We start from the raw sequence: 19,831 nt of genomic DNA, 5'->3' as shown, positions 1-19,831 counted from the left end.
CCCCCCCCCCCCCCCCCCCAAGCTGTTGCTCATTTAAATTTCTAATTTTTTTAATTACTTGTGCTTACTTACTCATAAAAAGTGATTAAAATGCATGAAAGTATTTATTTGCTCACGTATCAGTTCAGTGTGAAATCAGAATTGATCCTATTTACTTTCTTAAAAGAATAGTTCACCCAAAAATTAAAATGTGCACAAAATGACTCATAATTTAGCCAGAAGCAACGGTTAAAGGAAGCAAGTAAAAAAAAAAGCCTTGATGGATTTGTTTCTTACAAACACACAGGTTTTCACTTCACACAGTATTAATTGATGGACTGGATTAGTGTGGATTATTGTGATGTTTCTATCAGCTGTTTGGACTCTCATTCTGACGGCACCCATTCACTGCAGAGGATCCATTGTTGAGCAAGTGATGTAATGCTAAATTTCTTCAAATATGTTCCAATGAAGAAACAAACTCATCTACATCTTGGATGGCTTGAGGGTGAATACATTATCAGCAAATTTTACATTTTGGGTGAAGTTTTCCTTTAATATATTTTGATGGGTAATTGATAAAAAAAATAGAGATCCTTGAAACAGTCATTTTAAATTACACAGTGACAAAAATCACATTAGTAATGGTTATGAAACAGTTTGTTGTATCACATTATGTTGCTCTGTAGTCCTAAATAAATTCACCTAAATAAACATAATTTCGATTGATTGCCTGTTTTCAATGATTCTCACTCGTTACACAGTTTTCTGGATGGCAACGCAAGGAAATAGGGGTTAAAAGATCAAGGTGGCCAGCTACCTCCAACACTGCCTGCTGTCTCTTCCCTGTTGCCATAGAAACTGATCCCAATCCATCATAATCACAGTGCCACATAAGGATATGGACAATGGTGTGTAGTCAGCATGGATGGTAGACACTCTGAAAGCCAGAGAAAGATGGAGTGACGCACCCAGAAAGAAATGTGCATGGAGAATATTAATGGGTGGTCAGAAATAAATTACTTCCCTGCTAAGTAAAATGCCTACGGAGGTTTTGTGATCAGGTTGGCCTGTTGGCTGTTGTCAGAGAGGTTTTCAGCTCGGCCAGGCTGGGAGACCAGCTTAAACCCGACTGGTATGTTGAAATGTTGAACGTCATATCCTTTCAGTGAATACAAATAATATTTAGATTTTAAATGGTTATCTTATGAGCTGCATGCATCATGGCTGCAACAAGTTGAAATGGGACATATAAAAGTAAAGCGCTAGTAATAAAACTTAGCCTAATTAAAAACGTATAGGCTAAAACAGGAACGTTTTAATTTAGGGCCTATTTACACCTAGTCACTTCATGCGTTTTCTCTGATGGATAAGTTATATGATTTGTTCAAAAGCTTCCATTTAGGCTACACTTGGCCACATAAATGTGTCTCTGCAAAACGGATATAGATCCGATCGTAAATTCCCGCGCTATATGAAAAATGAACGGAGTTTACGTCAACGAAAGCAACAGATATGCTCTGCATTTTATTCATTATCAGCTAATTTCAAGATCAAAGACCGCAATAGGAGAGAGAGCGGCATCAGATAGTAATAAAACTTAGCCTAATTAAAAACGTATAGGCTAAAACAGGAACGTTTTAATTTAGTACCTATTTACACCTAGTCACTTAATGCGTTTTCTCTGATGGATAAGTTATCTGATTTGTTCAAACGCTTCCATTTAGGCTACACTTGGCCACATAAATGTGTCTCTGCAAAACGGATATAGATCCGATCGTAAATTCCCGCGCTATATGAAAAATTAACGGAGTTTAGGCCTACGTCAACGAAAGCAACAGATATGTTCTGCATTTTATTCATTATCAGCTAATTTCAAGATCAAAGACCGCAATAGGAGAGAGAGCGGCATCATACCTGGAAAGATAAGTTAGTCTTACTACTTGTAATGAAGATCGCGCATCTGCGACTTTCAGTTTCTTTTGCGGAAGTTTGCGCGTCGGCTTGTTGAAGAGATAGGCTGTGGAGATAGGGTACGTGTTGGCGCTGTCCTATCCAGGGGCGTGTAAGTGTTTTGGGGGCCCTCAGCAAGTGGTCCCGTGGGGCCACCCTCTGTTCCGCAGTAGCGTGAGGACAACTAAAAGCTTGCTGCTGCATGTAGATGGCGTAATTACTTAGTGGAATAAAAAGACTCATGAATCAGTGTATTTGAAACCGTTTAAACGAACCGATTCTCAGAAATGAGTTGGACTTCACTACTCCACACAGCTGAAAGAAAGTGAATCAGTGACGTAAGCATAAGGGGGCGGGGTCTCGGGGTGAGGAGCCATGGCTTCAATGAAAACTGAGGTAAGAGCAGAGCAACGATTCATGTAACTTTGTTTATCTGTGTAATCATGCTGGTTTGGTCGGTTTGACTCAACGACTGATTGACAAACCGTTTGAGGCATACTGAGCGGCCGGTTGAAGGTTTGAGTGGCTATCCCGGGCAGGTTTCCCGCCTGACGGTCTGTTTCAGTGTGAAAACTCGGTGCTTTTGTGCGAGTGAGTGCTCGTGAAGCTTTGTGAAGGGAAATAATGGGGCGGCCTCCCCTTTTGCGGTGCGGCTGCTGTTGCCTGGAAACCTGAACACAGTTCGCCTGTGCTCTTTGTACACGGCAAGGTGATTGCTGTTATGCTAGTTCCAGGGCACTATCCGGCTTCAGATGCTGCTGTGTTGCTATTGTAAATACAGCGGCAGTGCATACTGTTATATTATTGTACCTCATCCACAAACGCTTCCCTTCGTGCCTCAGCCAAGCACCCAACGGCATTTCCCTTTTGTTTGGGAATATTTCAATAAAAGCAGTAGTATGTAGCTTCTTTCATGCAGGAAGCTGTAGCTAAGAGCTACTTGGTGCTAAAGCACTTGTCAGCATTAGTGTTGTGTGGTTAAAATGAAGTTACATTGGTTTCATGTAAAAGGATTTTAGATACGCGTTTGCTCTTTGGAGAGTTATGACCCTAGGTAAAATTCCCTAGGGAATCCGTTTGGAATTTATGTAATAATCTTGACTATCCTAAAGACCCTTATGTAATTTTATCTCAAGATTCAAACTTTAAAAAATATTAATAAGAATTAGTTCCAAATTATGATCGAAATTCCAAATAAAATCCTGTAGGCTATACGTTCCTTTAAGATTTTTTTGACAGGAGCCACCCTGTTAAGTCATATTCATAGAAGGAGGTATTCAGGAATGTTTTAGTCTTTTTTTGCATGACTCAGATATTTAGTATATTGGATGAAACTGAATTGCAGTTTTATTACTGACAGCCATGTCTGCAGGGTGTTTAGGTGCACGCTATATGGAGTACTGTGAGGAAATAAAACACATTACCACGTTTATCCATTGGAGAGAACTTGCACTTGTTCACCGGCAGGGGGAGCCCTGTGATCGGGTCTTTTCAACGGTTTCAAGCGTCTCTTGTAGGAAAGACGGAATGAGAAAACATGTAGGCTATAAAGGTGCATGACAGCATGGTCTTTAATGCAAGCCTTTGTTGGAGGAATGCTCTGTAGGAGACATCAAGTTAAAAGTTTCTCCTTGCAGTGTTCTTGCGTTGAATGTTTTTAATTAAGATAACAAAAAAGATGAAGCCATACTTTAGTGTGGAAGTTTCAGGTAGATATTGTTATCTGAGTTTTCACTGCATCCAGTGATTGAGTCAAGCTGACGTTGTTTCTAAATGTTTTTATGTCTTGTGAAACGGATCTACATGGGTGTCTTTGGCTTAAAGTCAAGGAAGTGGGCATGGGGAAGAATTTTCAGTGGAAAAAAAAACTTGTTTGACGAGGCTGAAACCTCATGAGAAGGGGTGGCAATCTTTAGACACTTAACAATTTGATTTTCAATTAAAGGGATAGTTCACCCAAAAGTGAAAGTTCTGTCATCGTTTGTTTTGTCCATAAAATGAAAGTCAGTGGGGTATACTGATGTTTTGCCCTCAACATTCTTTAAAGGGGTCCTATTATGCTTTTTCACTTTTTAAATTTTAGTCAGTGTGTAGTGTGTATGTTTGGGCATAAAAAAGATCTAGAAAGTTACAAATCTCAAAGTCCACTCCAAAGGGAGATATTTTGTTTTTTTAAGGTATTGTAATAATGTAAATTATGTGAAAAATAATGCGTTTTTCGAACCACCAAGCATGAGAGCATGTTCTAGTACACCCCCAAAACATAATCAAGACTTTGTAAAAGAGCATAATAGGACCCCTTTAAAATATCTTCTTCTGAGTTCAACAGAACACAGAAAGTCATACAGGTTTGGAACAACATGATGATGACAAACTTTCTTTTTTTGGGGAACTATCACTTTGAGGTGGTTGCAATGTTCTGTAATTGTGTGATTAAATGTATTGTGTATAGACATAGTGGGCCTCATTTATCAATTTAAGGTAGAAACGAGCGCAGATCCGTGCGCACAAATTATTATTTTAACCTGGTGAAATGTAAATGACACAGCGCACGAAACTATATTAGTTTCTTTTTTTTAAATCCATCTGGACCATAGAACGGGACTCTTAAAGCCTTGACATCCGGGTATCCGGGAGATAAGTCAGTAAATTCTAGTAAAATCAGAGGCTTCGCTTATCCCGTGCGAATGCACCACACGAACTTCAGATGTTGGGGGGGGGGGGAATTTCAAAATCACACAAGGTCCCCAGATAATACTAATCCCGTGCGAATAGGGCTTAAGATAGGCCTAATTGTAATTGGATGAAAAATTGTGTGAGATTGTGGTGTGATATTTTAATAAACTGTATTATTATTATTATTTTAAGTACATTTTACTGGACAATAGTAATATATTTCTGCCAGAATTTCTTCAAGTTAAACCAAGCTTTATTTTGGTGGGTTGTAGTGAAGACATTTGAGTTTCTCTGTGTATGTCACATTAGTTTTTATCAAATTCAATAGTGAAATGCTCTCAGAGCAGCTCTGGAGATGGAAGTTCATGTGAAGTTTCCTCATATAGTGAGATGGTAGATGCTGAAAACACTAGGGCTGCCCTCGACTAAAGATTTTTCTGGTCGACTAGTAATCGTCCATTTTAGGCATTAGTCGACTAATTGCACGTTTATTAATACATCATTTAAATCATGCTAATGAGACTTTAATAGCCTGCATAGCCTAATAAGCACTCAAGCGCACGCATAAAGCTTGCCACAGCACACCGGCAGAAGTAATGATGATGAATGTGTCAGGGAAAAACAGTAAGATTAAACTGCATTAACATTTTAATAATCTATTGATAAACTAGTGTTTTCGGCTTAAGAGATGAATTCGGTGACACTGACTCGTCATCTCCACAGTAGTGGATGCGCCTGCATGCAAGTTTCATACGGATTAGCCTATATAATCTGAGATTTTTTTTTATTTTACTTTCATTTGAAAGTAGACATTTCACTCTCTATAGATATCTTTTTTCATGTCTGTAAGGTAAGTATACACTGAGTTCGTGCTCAAGTTCACAGAGGCCGAGACGGCAGAAAGCGCATCCTGTTTGCTTTCATTATTTTACAAAAGCGCAATGTTTTGTTGTTATAGTGAGTGCACACAAATTAACGTAGTGGCTTTACAGATTCGAAAGATGTATTACTCTTTATCTGTATGACCAAAATGACAGAGTATTTTAAGAGCAAGTGACTGCACCGGCGCCTCCATCTATCATGCTATGAGCGCGCTACTGTTCCACTTTCACACTCTGGACAGACACTTGAATAGCGCACATTTTTCTAGGTTAACATTAGATTGAGCGGCCATGTAAAGTTGCTACTAACATATTTCAGATGATAAGCCATATTTGAGGTCAATGAATGATAGGCGAGCGTTTGGATGTTACCACAAAATCCAGCCGTTAACGATCTGTCAGTCAAGGACTGCGTGACCTCACCACTTCCTGTGGATTTTTTCTTCTTCTGCGACTAAGCGATTAATAAAATTTTGGTCGACCAAGCATCTTCTCGTCGATTAAAGGTTAGTCGACTATTAGGGGGCAGCCCTAGAAAACACTATGAGTGATGCATACCTGCGTAGCAGACGAAACTGTGCCGCTTATTCATGCAGAACAAGCAGATATTTAAATAGCAGTATTTTTAGTGTTTAAGGGTATATTTACTAATAATGTACTAAAACTTAAGTTTTTCATTTGCTTTTAAAAAAGTTTCACGTACGAAACAATCCCCGTTCATCTGCAAAAATGTCTAAAAGCATTGTATTATGCATGGCAGGCCAGTAGTAGGCGATGTTACTTTCTAAAGAAACTTGCACTGTAGACTGACCACTTAACACGCATATGCATGACGTCACCGTTTTCACATTTACAGAAAGAAAAACTGAATAATGCAATGTATCTTTTTTCCAGTATGGTAAAATGCAAAAGCCAGACAATAGTTAGATCAGGCCATCCTTACAAATTATCAACTAAACAATGCATATCTTTGGTTTAAATGGGGCAGTTTTTCATACTTTCATACTCTTTGGCTTGAATGGAATTAATTTGTGTTTTTGAAAAGTTTCGCATACAAAATGATCCCCATTCACATGGATCCATGAAAACTACTAAAAACGCTGTATTATGCATGCCAGGCCAGTAGATGGCGATGCCACCTTCTAAAGAAACTCGCGAATCCCTCTAGACTGATCACATCATACTAGGGCTGTGCAAATAATCGAATGTGAAATTACGGCAATAATTTAATTGCAATGAATCGCCTGTGATTTTGAACGCGTATATTGCGTAGCTTGTCAGTGAACTACGGCTCTGTGTAGTAAATGCCGCTCCATCTGAAAGCACGTGCTGGAGATTTACTACTAATCACAGAACCGGCTTTACTGACGAGATGCGCATGAAAATCGCATTCGATTATTTGCACAGCCCTACATCATACACATGCGCATGACATCACTGTTTTCACAAATACGGAAAGAAAAACAAATGTTCGCAATGCTGATTTTTTTCTAGTATTGTGTCGCACTTATCTGGAATATATCTACATGTAATGTAGATGAATCTTAAACTTGCAACTGAAAATCCACTGCAAAATTGGCTAGTGGGACTCTGGCCTTAGACAACCCTTTATTGCAACAAAATGCAAAAGCCTGACAATAGTTAGATCAGGCCATCCTTACAAATTAGCAAACAAACGTCTTTGGTTTAAATAGGACAGTTTTTTCATACTACATTTCATACTTCCATTCTCTTTGGGCTGAATGGAATTCATTTGCGTTTTTGAAAAGTTTCACCTACAAAATGATCCCCATTCACACAGATTTGTGAAAACAACTAAAAATGCTGTATTTAACATGCCATTAACATGTCACTTTGTTAATGGAGACGGTAACGGTATCGTTTTTTCAAAAATGTGCACTTTGAAACCTGTTTTCAAAAGCGAATTTTTAGTTGAAAATGGTGTTTTAAACACCCCCTAATATTCACAGAAAGTAATTAATATCACAGAGTCTACAGCACTACTTTTGATTTATTCAGCCAAATTTTGCCAAATTCCATGACGTTCCACGTTACATTATAAATTCCATTTTAATAATTGGATTCCATGTGTGCATGAAATAGACACTGCACAGTCGAAATGTGTTGTCAGAGGAGCTCTTTTTTTTGGTCGATTATTTCAGGCCTAAAAAAAAAGTATTTATTTATTTATTTAGCTGTTTTATGGTTTGCTTATAGTTAAGCAATCTACTCAAGCCACTTGCTTTCGGGAGATCAAAGGGAACTACATTAGAAAATGGTCTCAACCTAATTTTCCCTGCTTGAAAACATATATCTATAGCTTAACTGACTGATTCTTTTTTTTTTTAGTGGTTTTCATATACAAATGATCATAATTAATAATTTCCAGATACTGTGCATTTTAATGATTTCTGATTTACAACTCATGTTGACATTCAAATTTCAAAGCAGCTGGATATTTATTACAAAAAAATTTTAGATACATGAAACCCATTTTAAGAGACAAATGATTCAGCCAATTTTCTTTTGCATTTGAAAAAAAACCCTCATTGTTTCAGTTATAGCTCAAGGATGTGTTTTGCTTAAATCCAAACCAGATGGCTTGAATTTGCCCTTTTGTTTTTTATATTGCAGGAAACAAAGTTTGATGCTTAATAATTCATGTTTATATGTAAATGCAAAGGTGTGAAACTTCAAACCCCAATGAAACATTGATAAATATGCGCATTCAAAAATGTACTGTTAATGTATTGCTTTCCATTCTATTCAGAAACCTTCGAAATATCAAAAAGGTATTAGATTGAGAAACAGTAACAGCGTTAAACACACCAAAGAGCCCATTGATTGTAGCTAGAGCCCGTTCCATGAAATGGCTGCAGTGTTGTTTTTTTCTGCTCTTCCTTCTTCGTGAAGAATAGTAGAGCTCCATCTGAGCATGCTCAGTGTGGGCCATGTCAGAGCTTTTTACAGAGAGCTGATCATGTGACCTGTGCTCAGGGACGGTGCATGTGTGGGAAGCTAGCTAGTCATTTGGAGAGTGTAATTTGTTTCCTCCTCCCACATGAATAAAGACCACTGCTTAAGGCAGGTACAGCCATGTTGCTGGAGGGTTTGACCTTTGATGAAGCAGGATTATTTCCATCTCCATTTTTGCTTTTGTGGTCAAAGGAACAAGTATTTCTGCTCCCAAGTAGCTGCAAGTAGCGCTCCCAACTGGTTTGCTGTAGGTTTTTTGAAAGAAATGGACTTGGTACTCCAAAAATCCACTGTTTTGTAGCTTGGAAATGAGTTTTTCTTCTGATTTTGGATATCATATGATTCATCTGTCATCTTTCTGATGAACTGATTAAGCTCATGTTCCAGGATCTGAAGAGCGGGCCTGCTTGAAGTTGGACAGGATAGCAATCTTGGATCTGCAAGACTTGGTCCTGCGCTCATCCCAAATCTGACCTCCGAACACTTTCCTTGGAAAGATTTTTCAGGGGTACCCCAAAACCATATTTAATTAGCCTACCATGCTTCTTCATCAACTTTGACGTTTTTTAATGAATAACCCAAAAATGTCTAAATCTATTTAGAGGAAAAAAGGGTAGATTTATTTCAACACTCATTCAAGTCGTCAACTTAGAAAGCCTATCAAAGCCTCTCAAAATCCAACACCAGTTCCTGTCGAGTCTTAGACAAGAACTTTATTGGCATTATTAGATGGTTTACTACAGTGTTTTTGCATTTGTCTTCAGTGGCAGAAAAGGAGAACTTGCAAATGGGATAAACTTGAGTAGCCAAGCAAATCGAGCCAATTATGCGGGCAATCCTTGATGCTTTTCCTGATACCCGAGTGCTGACATCGGCCTCCTATAATCAGCAGTGCAAAACATAGACTGCTCCTCTTGCTGGCAATGAGCTTGGTTTCGCTGGCTGGTCCTGTTGTAGATTCCTTTGAGGTGAATACTAGGATCCCTCTGCATTTGTAAGAAGCTCGTTTGCATGCCTGGAGCCATCTGGATTTATATTCTAAAAACACAACTCTGCGTGTGTGTGTGTTTATGTGCTATATTGCTATTTCTTTTGTGATCGGGTGATAAAAACCAAGCTGTAGAATCATGGGAAATGCAAAGAACAGATAGGCCATCCAAACGGGTAGTGAATAGCCACACTGTCGCTCTCTTTTCTATTTGTTTGTAACTCTCCCTCCTTCCCTCTCATTGTTTTCCTTCACTGTGCTGTAGAAAACCAGGAAAGCATACATCTTAGCCATTTCCCAGCTGGAGGATGTGAAACTATGTTATCGCTCTTTGAAAAAAGATCTTGAGGGCCCTCAATATGATAATCATGGCTTCTGGGAAATCAGTTTCTCTGACTTTCTGACTGTGTCAGTGGTATGAGGTGACTACAAAATGGCGAATAAATGGTGGAACTCCTAGTATGCTATGCAGGGTTCAGTTGTGAAACTTTGTTCAGTGGTGGTGTCAGTAGTGCAGTTTTTTTTTGGCAGAATGACAATCAAGAGACTTTTCTGCCCCTGCCAAGGTTGCAAGACGAGGCCTTGACATGTGGTGAGAAATGATTCTTGCAAAATCAAAAGGAATTTCGTGCTTAAGACCTATTTCATTGCTACAAGAGTTTAGCTATTGTGCAGAGCATTCATAGTCCTCATTTTGAATGTATTCATAACCATATATTGCATCTGTGTAGAAGAAATGCCTTAGGACTGTGGAAGAATTTAGAGCAGTGGAACAGCTATGTATACCCAAAGAATCTGCTATAATATCAGTACTGGTTAGTATGAGAGCACTGGGTTTCTTTCAGAAAGCAATTTACAGGTTACAGAGCTAAGTTATATGAACTGATTAGGCCTCCTGCTTTGTATTGCTCTGATAAATGGAGATAAAGGCAAGATTTCTGTCATGAAGATGAGGCTCTGAAGATCTGTTGTTTTTTACAGTTTGGAAGAGAAACACTACATGGTTCCTGGCAATACTTGACATTTACATACACTACCGTTCAAAAGTTGGGGTCAGATTTAAAAAAAAAATATATATAATGATGCAAGGACGCATTAAATTGATCAAAAGTGACAGCACAGACATTTACATTGTTCCAAAAAAAAAAAAAGAGTAAAAAGTAGTACGGTAAATTAAAAAATAAAACGTATAAAACAAAAAGAACATTACAGGCTTAAAACCAATTTTTTTTATTTAATTGGATATTTACTACATTTTCATTGGAAATAGCGCAATGAACCATAAATATTGCATCTGTGTAGAAGAAATGCCTTAGGACTGTGGAAGAATTTAGAGCAGTGGAACAGCTATGTATACCCAAAGAATCTGCTATAATATCAGTACTGGTTAGTATGAGAGCACTGGGTTTCTTTCAGAAAGCAATTTACAGGTTACAGAGCTAAGTTATATGAACTGATTAGGCCTCCTGCTTTGTATTGCTCTGATAAATGGAGATAAAGGCAAGATTTCTGTCATGAAGATGAGGCTCTGAAGATCTGTTGTTTTTTACAGTTTGGAAGAGAAACACTACATGGTTCCTGGCAATACTTGACATTTACATACACTACCGTTCAAAAGTTGGGGTCAGATTTAAAAAAAAAATATATATAATGATGCAAGGACGCATTAAATTGATCAAAAGTGACAGCACAGACATTTACATTGTTCCAAAAAAAAAAAAAGAGTAAAAAGTAGTACGGTAAATTAAAAAATAAAACGTATAAAACAAAAAGAACATTGCAGGCTTAAAACCAATTTTTTTTATTTAATTGGATATTTACTACATTTTCATTGGAAATAGCGCAATGAAATAACCATAATTTAAATTGTTTTGTCTTGAGCTAGTCTAAATATTCGGTTAAAATATACCAGATTGTACTGTTGAAACTGTATCTGTGAAATATGCTATTCCTCAAGTATCTTTTGATAGAGTCAATTTAGGTTCATGGACTCCAGTACACGCCCCTTGTTTAATGTAAATGATTTCAGTTTTGGAGACAGGGAAATTGAAACTGATCCGTGAAGACTATATCAAATCTTCATTGTTTTTCATTAGCCTGTGCTAGCATTTACTCGACCACCAACCCATATAAAGCAGCGTGTTGATTTCTGCATCCGATTAAAATACAAATGTACCAAACGGCTTGTTTTCAGACAGCTTTGATTTGACTACTAACATTAAGAAATATTTTTGCCACTGGTTTCTCTGGGACTTGTGTCTCTTGTGACATCTGTGCCCTACTAAGGGACTCAGAAGAGATAAAGACCTCTTGAGAGACGACAGCAGATAAAGGCAGTCTTGCTCCTGATTCCAGCAGATCTTCATGTTTCTATGGCTTCACTATACATTTCCTGCTCCATTCTAGCAATGAAATGGCTGCCTGAATTCGTTGTTGCCCTGCTCTCAGGAGAAAAAAAAAACTGAAATTTGAACTGACTGAGCATGCTCAGTGTGAGCTTTAGCTAGCTCGACCGACAGAGGGAGCCTCTGGGTCACATGATCAACAAGCCGGTTGAATGCTTGCATGCGGGAGGAGAAAGAAAAGAGAAGCAGTCAGCTCGAAGCTCTTTCTCCCTCAGTGGAGGCCATCGTTGTGAAAGCAGGTATGAAACCAATGGAGGAGCCTTGAGTGATTCAGTGCTTGGGTTCTTCATCATGCTGCTTCTGAATGTGCATCATTTGAGACTCGTCATCTTGATTCCTCATGTTTTGTCATCACTTACTCATCTCATCTCATCACTTTCAGTCCATTGATGTTCAGAGGAGAGGAACCCTCTGCGAAATGACTGAAATATGGCATCCAGTCTTCCTCTTAAGCTTTCAGCCAGTGCTGTAGTCAACGGCCCTCTCAGCTGAAACAAGAGCATGCAGTGTCAAAATCCATTTGAGCTTGAAACCTTCAACAGTGGCTTTTCCTTCCTTCACAGAGGTCTGAGTCAACGTTTGAAGTCTTGAGAAAAAATCCTGGGGATTAATAGCGTCTGTGGTCAGATGGTTGCTGCTTCTGTTGGCACAAATCTTTAGAGATATATACAGCAAGGGAAGAGGAGTGGTTTCTGAATACTGGGCAGCAAGCAAGTGGTGGTTCAGTTTTATATGCTCGCATCTCATTTTGAATCATCTCTTTTGACATCCTGGACCTTTTTTTAGTTTGTATTTGCTCATTCTGCCTGTTTTGATGTCTTTATTGATGTGGATCCAGAGAATTTTAGATGCCTTTAAAGAGTGGAGACCTAGCAAGCATCCCAAAACGTTCTGCGTACGTTTTCTTTAATAAAGTCACCATGAAATCTAAATTTATGATTCTTATTTTTTATGGAGTGTTGCAGTTATTATAAATGATTCATCTGTGCACATTATTATTATTTTTTAATTCTTGTGCCTTTGTAATCTTTAATCAAAAATCGCTTTCATAACGATATCTCTTTTCCAATGGCGTATTGGCGTATTGGCGTATTGTTCAATGATTTGAACAATCCAAACAATACTAGATTGGCAAAATCAAATCCTGTCCTACATTTTTTTTTTTCCTCATTCGAGAAGCTGTTTCACTTGGATATACATCACAGAAAGACGATCACAGTTTCTGCTTCATGCCGACTTTGAATAGCATTGGAAACTGTAGACATTATACAACTATAAACGCTTCAATATTTAGTGTTACATTGTCAGATTTCACATTCATTTTAAATGAAACTAGTGCCATACAGTTTTGAAAATAAATATGGTTAATTTGCTATTTAAATCTGAATTTGTCTAAAAAATGTTTTAATTTTTGGCAGTCAGATCAAATGGCTTATGTTACTTTTGGTTGATTTGTCACACTGGAAAAGGCAGGTCGTCAATTGTAGAGGCATTGCATTGTGGGATGTAGTATTTCTTATTGTGTGCTCTGTTGTATTTGCACATTTTGCCAAATATTGTAGGTAATTTTATTTCATGCATAATTTTCGCAGTATGCATACAATATACTGCAGAAAAGGTAAGAGCAGTGTGGTAGTATGCTCCTCCAAACATAGACATATTGTTCATGAAGAAAAAAATGTGCAGGCCCAGGCCTGTTGTGAGAACCTAGGCTGCCAGTGCGAGGAGACAACAGTAAATCTGAAAACTTGCTTTTTGTATGTTTCCTAAGAGAACTATTTGAAACTGTCCAGTTGCAGAGAGGCTTTAACAAGAAACAGGTTGTGTGACAAGACTGATGACACAGTTTAGTGGTTAGTCTTTGCTGCGAGAACTAAAAAATGAGGCCTGTTGTTTTTTCCCCAGCCTTCTTATTTCCTGGTATTTTTACTCCTCCAACTGTGAATTGACCAAACCGGCATAAAGTCATGTTGAGTTTCATTTCGTTTGGTGCTACATGCATTCTGGCCATATTTTGTAATGTATGATGAAATCCTTTTGTGTTTTTGTGTGGCAAACTGATTTGTTGCTTTTGAATGGATTGGTCACCTGTGCCTTGGCTTGTATTTTGGTATCTTCATTGATTGCCATTCATGTGTGAGTCACAGCCACAGCTGACACACTGTACGGTCACTTTGGCTCTGACGTTTGGTTGCACACATATTAAACTGAAATGAATGTGTGAATCATTTTTAGCACTCTCATTATTTCATACGTCCTCATTAAGAAATTGTGCTCTCGGCTTGCGGTGTGTGTTGAAACTATTAGGAAGGTGAGGTCAACAAAATCCTTATGGGGTTTTGTTGTTTGAACTTTGATCTCTGCCACCGAATGGTATGATACAAACCCGGGTCACCATTTACCTCTGAATCCACAGCTCAGATTAATGAAGTCAAGCCTTAAAAATCCCACCGGGTGGCTGATTAATTCTTAGCCGATACCAGAGAAGCTGATCGTATGCATGTGGAATGAAAAAAACGGTTTATTGGTGGAGAGTTGAAAAGTAATGCTGCAATTACAAAGATATTGTGATTCTCCATAGACTCCACTAAAATGGAGTTATTTGATATAGATTGTTTTCAATCATATATTATATCTCGATTTTTTTAAAATTTAAACTCTAAATGTTGCTCGCCACACATAGCTGTTGGTCTGCTATCCCCAATCCACCCAAATCCCAATCCAGTACCCCATATCCAGTGGAAAACATTCCCTGTCTGGCTTGTCGTATCAGTAAACACTGTGGTTACAACATGGTGGAAAGGAGCAGAAGGCCCTTCCCTCCTCTTTCCTCTACTGAGCATGTTCCCTCTTTGGCCTGTAGGGGGAGATCCAGGGAAACAACTGGATAATCGCAGTCAAATGCATTTCTCTCAATGAGAGGAATATAGGAGCTGATATCTGGGATCCATTTCAGCTGGTCTGCTTGGAAAATGTTTTGGCGATGAAAAGATCACTGGAGTTAATATTCAAGGTGATGGTTACAGTATATTGATAACATAAAAGGGCTTGACATGATTTTGGGAGATTCTGTGAATGTAAAATGATGGGAAATGCAGCTTTTTTTGGTTGTTGGTTATTTTTTATATGGTTGTGCCAAGTTGCTCTTCCTGTGAAACTGAATGGTAGCACTGAAAACCGCCAGGCATGCTAGAAATGCCATGAGATCGGGATATACTAGCTGTGGTTAGGTCAGAGCATCTGTGATGTTGTGCAACATGGGGATGGTGCCAAATTGTTGAAAATCAGCTGCAGATTTGCATTTGTTCATATTCTTGCGTGTAGGCCTCTGAACTGCCAGTCTAGACTGGTTTTAGTTTTGGATGTTGAAGGGAACTTGGTTTGCTTATAAGTTCCCTTTAACATTGAAGCTAGTGCACACTCTTTGTGTTTGTGTCTGAATGCATTTCTCCCAGTTGTCCAACAAAATGAAGTGCAATGTCTTAGAGAGGGAGATTGAGTGAGAGGTCGTATTAATCACTCTATTCTCGTTGCAGTTTTCCATGAGAGAACTTTTACCATACAAACTCTCTAACAGCTAAAGAATAGCAGGCTAATTAAATTTAAAACTAAAAAGAAAATAAGAAAAAAATGGGATTATCTAGTCAACCTAGCTAATGGTCAACCTGGCTAGTCTGCTGTTATTAGTTGACCATTGAGACCCACTAGACAACACTGTGTCAGTCTATATATGATGGATTCTTATACTATTGTTAGATATTTGAAACCATTTATCTTTGTAACTAAGTATTTTTCTAACATGTTATTTTTTGCAACTATTTCTTTTCCGGAGACTATTTTTCTCATGTGCCAAGAATGTCTCTTTTTTTCTCTCTTTGCTTTAAGAATGTTTTTCTAAGATAAGTAATAAGATTAAAATAATGCTCTAAACTAATTTTTGAAGAAATTTAAACCAGTGATCCAAACTTGGTTCTAGGGGGCACTTGAAGGATTTAGATTTTGCTGTATTAACCCTTTTAAACAAACATTATGACTGTCAGTTGATTTAAATAATATGTTAAATCTTCTTATTTGTTTTTGTCATTCGTTGGTTAATGCATTGTTACTTATTAAAGCAATGCAATTAAGTAGTAAGGTATTTTGTAGACAGTCATATATATTTCTTTACTCTTCTTCTCATTAACGTTTTTACTAATGACCGTATGTTTCGCTTGTATAAATTGAGCTTTGGTGCTAATTACATGCAAAGACTATACAAAGACTGCAAATGACTTGTTAATCTGGATTCCTTTCATGAATAAATTTGCTGTTACTGTGGATGGAGGGGTGCTTGAGTCTTACTGATGGGGCAGTTGAGGCACAGAAGACAAAAATGGTTGGGAAACACAGCTCAAGTTCCAGGATTTGTCTTAGAAAAGGGTACTCTCAAAACAAAAGACGTTTTGTAATAACCAAGGTATGACGACTTCAGAGATGCAGCTGAATGCTGGTAAGACAGAATGATCCCAATGTGGCAGACCTCGGAGTTTAACCACACTCTGTTGGACTGATTTGATAAGGTGTGATGGGGTCCTTGTAGTGTCAGTGGGGCAGATCTTGCCTGCTTTGGGCAGGGAAAGGGGGGACTCTTATTATGAAGTGGCTCCCCTGGTGGTGAGAGATAGGAACAGAAAGCCACACGACCTCTTTTGTTGCAAGAGCAGCTCCAACGAGCGGCAGACATTTTCTGGCTGTGCAACGGAAGGCAGCCGGTGTGTCTGCCAATCAGATGAGGTCTGGGGATCGAGGCTGGGGTGGGGGAGGGGACAAATGGTGGGAGAAAGCTCGGATTTGCTTGTAATTACTGCACCCTGTGACCTACCTCTTCCTTTTTGAGCCTGGCTGCAGAGATTCACTCCAGTAGTTGGAAGCTGGTGTGTGAGTAAGACTGGATGCACTACTTCAGTTGCATGGCTCGAGGACATCTGTCTTTGCTTCCAGACAAAAAAATCAACAAGTCTATCTCATCACCTCATGCCTTGCTGTTTGTTTCCTGTTCAGGGTTTATTGTAAACATGCTTCTTCTGTGACGAGAATTGGCTGAAGCTGGAATCCTTGATTCAGGTGATTACCTGACGTTATTGCAGGTTTCTCCTGGCTACTTGGGATGTGGTAGTAAGTTGAGTAGTAGCTCAAAGGATTACACATGATCTCAGGTGTCTTCCTAGGCCAAAGTAAGCTTGATCTGCTCTGTCCGACTGTATGGGAGTCCTGTAGATGGACATTGTCTTTAGGAACGAGACCTCTGGGCATCGGACACTCTTTCTGGAGTTGCGTTTTCTTGTGATTTCGTTAGATCTCAAGGATGTGACACATCTGATGGTACCAGCATGATGTTGGCACATTTTTTCCCAGTTTCTTTATTTTTTGTTGTATCCATTGAGGGCTAGAGGGTTAGAGAGGAATGAAGTCCTCATGAAGTCTCAGCACTTTCCCAAATTTGTCTTTGTTTTTGCAGGAAGATTTGAATCTACTTACTGAAACAGGGATTTTTTTGTTGTGGCTTGTTTTGTTTCACTTACCGTAGCAGGAGGGATGTTCCACATGGACTTTATCAAGCTATGGATCAAGCTGTCTACTTCCGGTGGACCATTAGCCAAGAACGAAAGTGACCAATTCAACCAGAACATGTAAAATGAAAGCGAGAGAGATAGAAAAAATGGTGCAATTAGGGAGCAAGAGCATGCTGGGCCTCAGTGTCCACTCTCTTCCTCTTAATTCTTTCATGTTGTTGTTGTTATAAAAGTCATGATATTATTGGGCCTGGTCATGACTGGTTCATTTTTAATAAAGACATGATTTTTTTGATTATTGGTTATAGTTTTTAAGCGTAATGAACCCGTAGGCTTTGGTTGAAACCAGTCATGGCTTAAAGCATTGGGAGATATTGAATCTCTTGAAAATATTACCTTGACTCAGGAGTGATTGACAGCTCAAAGCCCAGCCAATCAAAGCCCTTGATGTTTAGACTGAACCTTTGGGATAAGCCTCTCATATTCCCAAGGGATGTCTCCATGTTTTTTTTTCCTTTCTCGCCAGTGTTTGTGTTTTTTTGGCAGTGGCCATAATGATTATCTGCTATTTTTAGAAACAGTGGGTCATTTAATTTAGATCCAAACTTTAATTTGATCTGTCGCTTTCATTCTCATTACCGCTTTAATTGTTTTAGACCGGTTATTCCTGCCATCAGCCTGGCTTGGACATTGTAAAGTTTCATCAATTGGCTTCATGCACTCTCTCCCCTCTCTTTAAGAGACATATTATTTGTTACTACTTTAATACTCAAAGTTTGCACATACAACCTTTTTTCCATGGTATTACATATGTTATGGAAACCCAGTAATGCAACTGTGTGTTTGTTTTCAGCCCTCCAGTTTGGCCAATGGGAATTCAGGCAAGAGGGAAACCATGAAGTCCGAGGGGACAAAAGAGTCTCGCAGTGATCAAGAAGAGGGTAAATACTGAATTTATTTTAATACATGAGCATTTGTGATAAAAAATGTTTTGACTCGTTTCACTCTTGATAGCCATGTCTTAACACATTTTGACTTTTCTTTAGTCTTTAGTGTTTTATTTAAATTGTTTTGTTTATTGCAAAACTTTTACATTACATTTTTTACATTTAATTTAATTTAATTTTCCTTTTTTATTTTTATTTTTTAAAACAGAAGAATTAATTTAAGTGCTTTAACAAAATATTAGCTTCTGGTCTCTGGCACTGTTTACTTTCATTGTGAGTGTCTTACTTTTATTCTAAGCACAAATTTTGCTTTTATTTTTAACAATATTATGTGCCGACTTGTTTTGAACCTGGAATAATTACTTAACTCTTAAGACTGTGAAATCAAGTAATCTTTTTCTGTTCTGTTTCTTATAGGAGGAGATGAAGATCACTCGAACGGGCAAGCTGACCCTCTCAGAGAGGCCACTGAGCTGAATGGGACCTATGAAAATATGGACACAAAGAGAACTGAACAGAACCTGTCTGCACAAGGGTCACCAGCCCGATCCTCAACCATGGAGAACGGATTGTCAGAGACTGAGCTGCCCCATGGCTCTACAGTGGGCAGTAATGGATATATTCTAAGCAAACGGGAGGAAAACACAGTGTCAGCCCCACACAGGACTAACTGGTCTCCCATAGGGGGTTCCACATTGGGGCATGGGACTAAAAGCTCGCCAACTTCAGCTTCAAAATTGCGACCACCAGACCAGGGTTCTTCAAACAGTGGTGCAAGCCCAGGACCGAGCCCAACAGAAAGACGAGCAGAAACAGAGACTAAAAACGGCACAGTATCAAATACACCCCCACCAACAATACATCGCGCACGCAAAACTATGTCAAGGCCGGCCTCAAACCAGACACTAAAGGTAATGAAGATTTACCACAATGAAAAATTCTACGTCAGCTGCACTAGTCATGACTGCAGTGCATTCAGCACTGAACATTCCACAATGCTGTGTTTTGGTCTTTTTTTTTTTTAGGTCTCATGAATCATGGTCATGGATACATATAATAGCATTTCTGTTCCTCCTTCAGCTTTTGAATAGGGAAAATAAGGAGCCAGTCGTGGTGAAAGATGACAGTCTAGGCAAACCAGAGACAGTGCAGCCTCAGCCATCTCCAATCCAGAATCCGCTACCTCAAAGCCAAACTGACGCCACATCTGTACTGAACACCACACCAGCCAAGCCACAAACAGGTTATACACTGTATTACCACTGTTTCCAACAAACCTTGTCACTCTAAAACGTTTTTGATGTGGTATTCCATTTACATTTTTTTTTTACATATATCTATGAAAAAAGTTTGGGATGGGCAATATATCGGTATATTGATTAGAGCCCGACCGATATATCGTTTTGCCGATATTATCGGCCGATATGAGCCTGTCGCCGATATATCGGTATCGGCGAATATGCTGCCGATATGA

General features: G+C 38.7%; 1 protein-coding gene across 1 annotated transcript in view; it reads left to right on the top strand.

Annotated features, from left to right (window-relative positions):
• The first annotated feature begins 2,246 nt into the window (after nucleotides 1–2,246).
• The window catches only part of LOC107736883 (histone-lysine N-methyltransferase EHMT1-like), a 39,430-nt gene continuing 21,845 nt past the window's right edge, over nucleotides 2,247–19,831 (top strand). The window contains 4 exon segments of the mRNA XM_016548263.1: nucleotides 2,247–2,328; nucleotides 18,264–18,351; nucleotides 18,775–19,268; nucleotides 19,438–19,600. Coding sequence (XP_016403749.1) covers nucleotides 2,308–2,328; nucleotides 18,264–18,351; nucleotides 18,775–19,268; nucleotides 19,438–19,600 — 766 coding nt within the window. The 5' untranslated portion in view covers nucleotides 2,247–2,307.

This window comes from Sinocyclocheilus rhinocerous, unplaced genomic scaffold, assembly GCF_001515625.1.
Source record: "Sinocyclocheilus rhinocerous isolate Xijiao unplaced genomic scaffold, SAMN03320098_v1.1 scaffold192, whole genome shotgun sequence".
Classification (NCBI taxonomy): domain Eukaryota; kingdom Metazoa; phylum Chordata; class Actinopteri; order Cypriniformes; family Cyprinidae; genus Sinocyclocheilus; species Sinocyclocheilus rhinocerous.
Note: the sequence above shows the minus strand (reverse complement) of the source record. Positions and strands in the feature narration are given on the sequence as shown.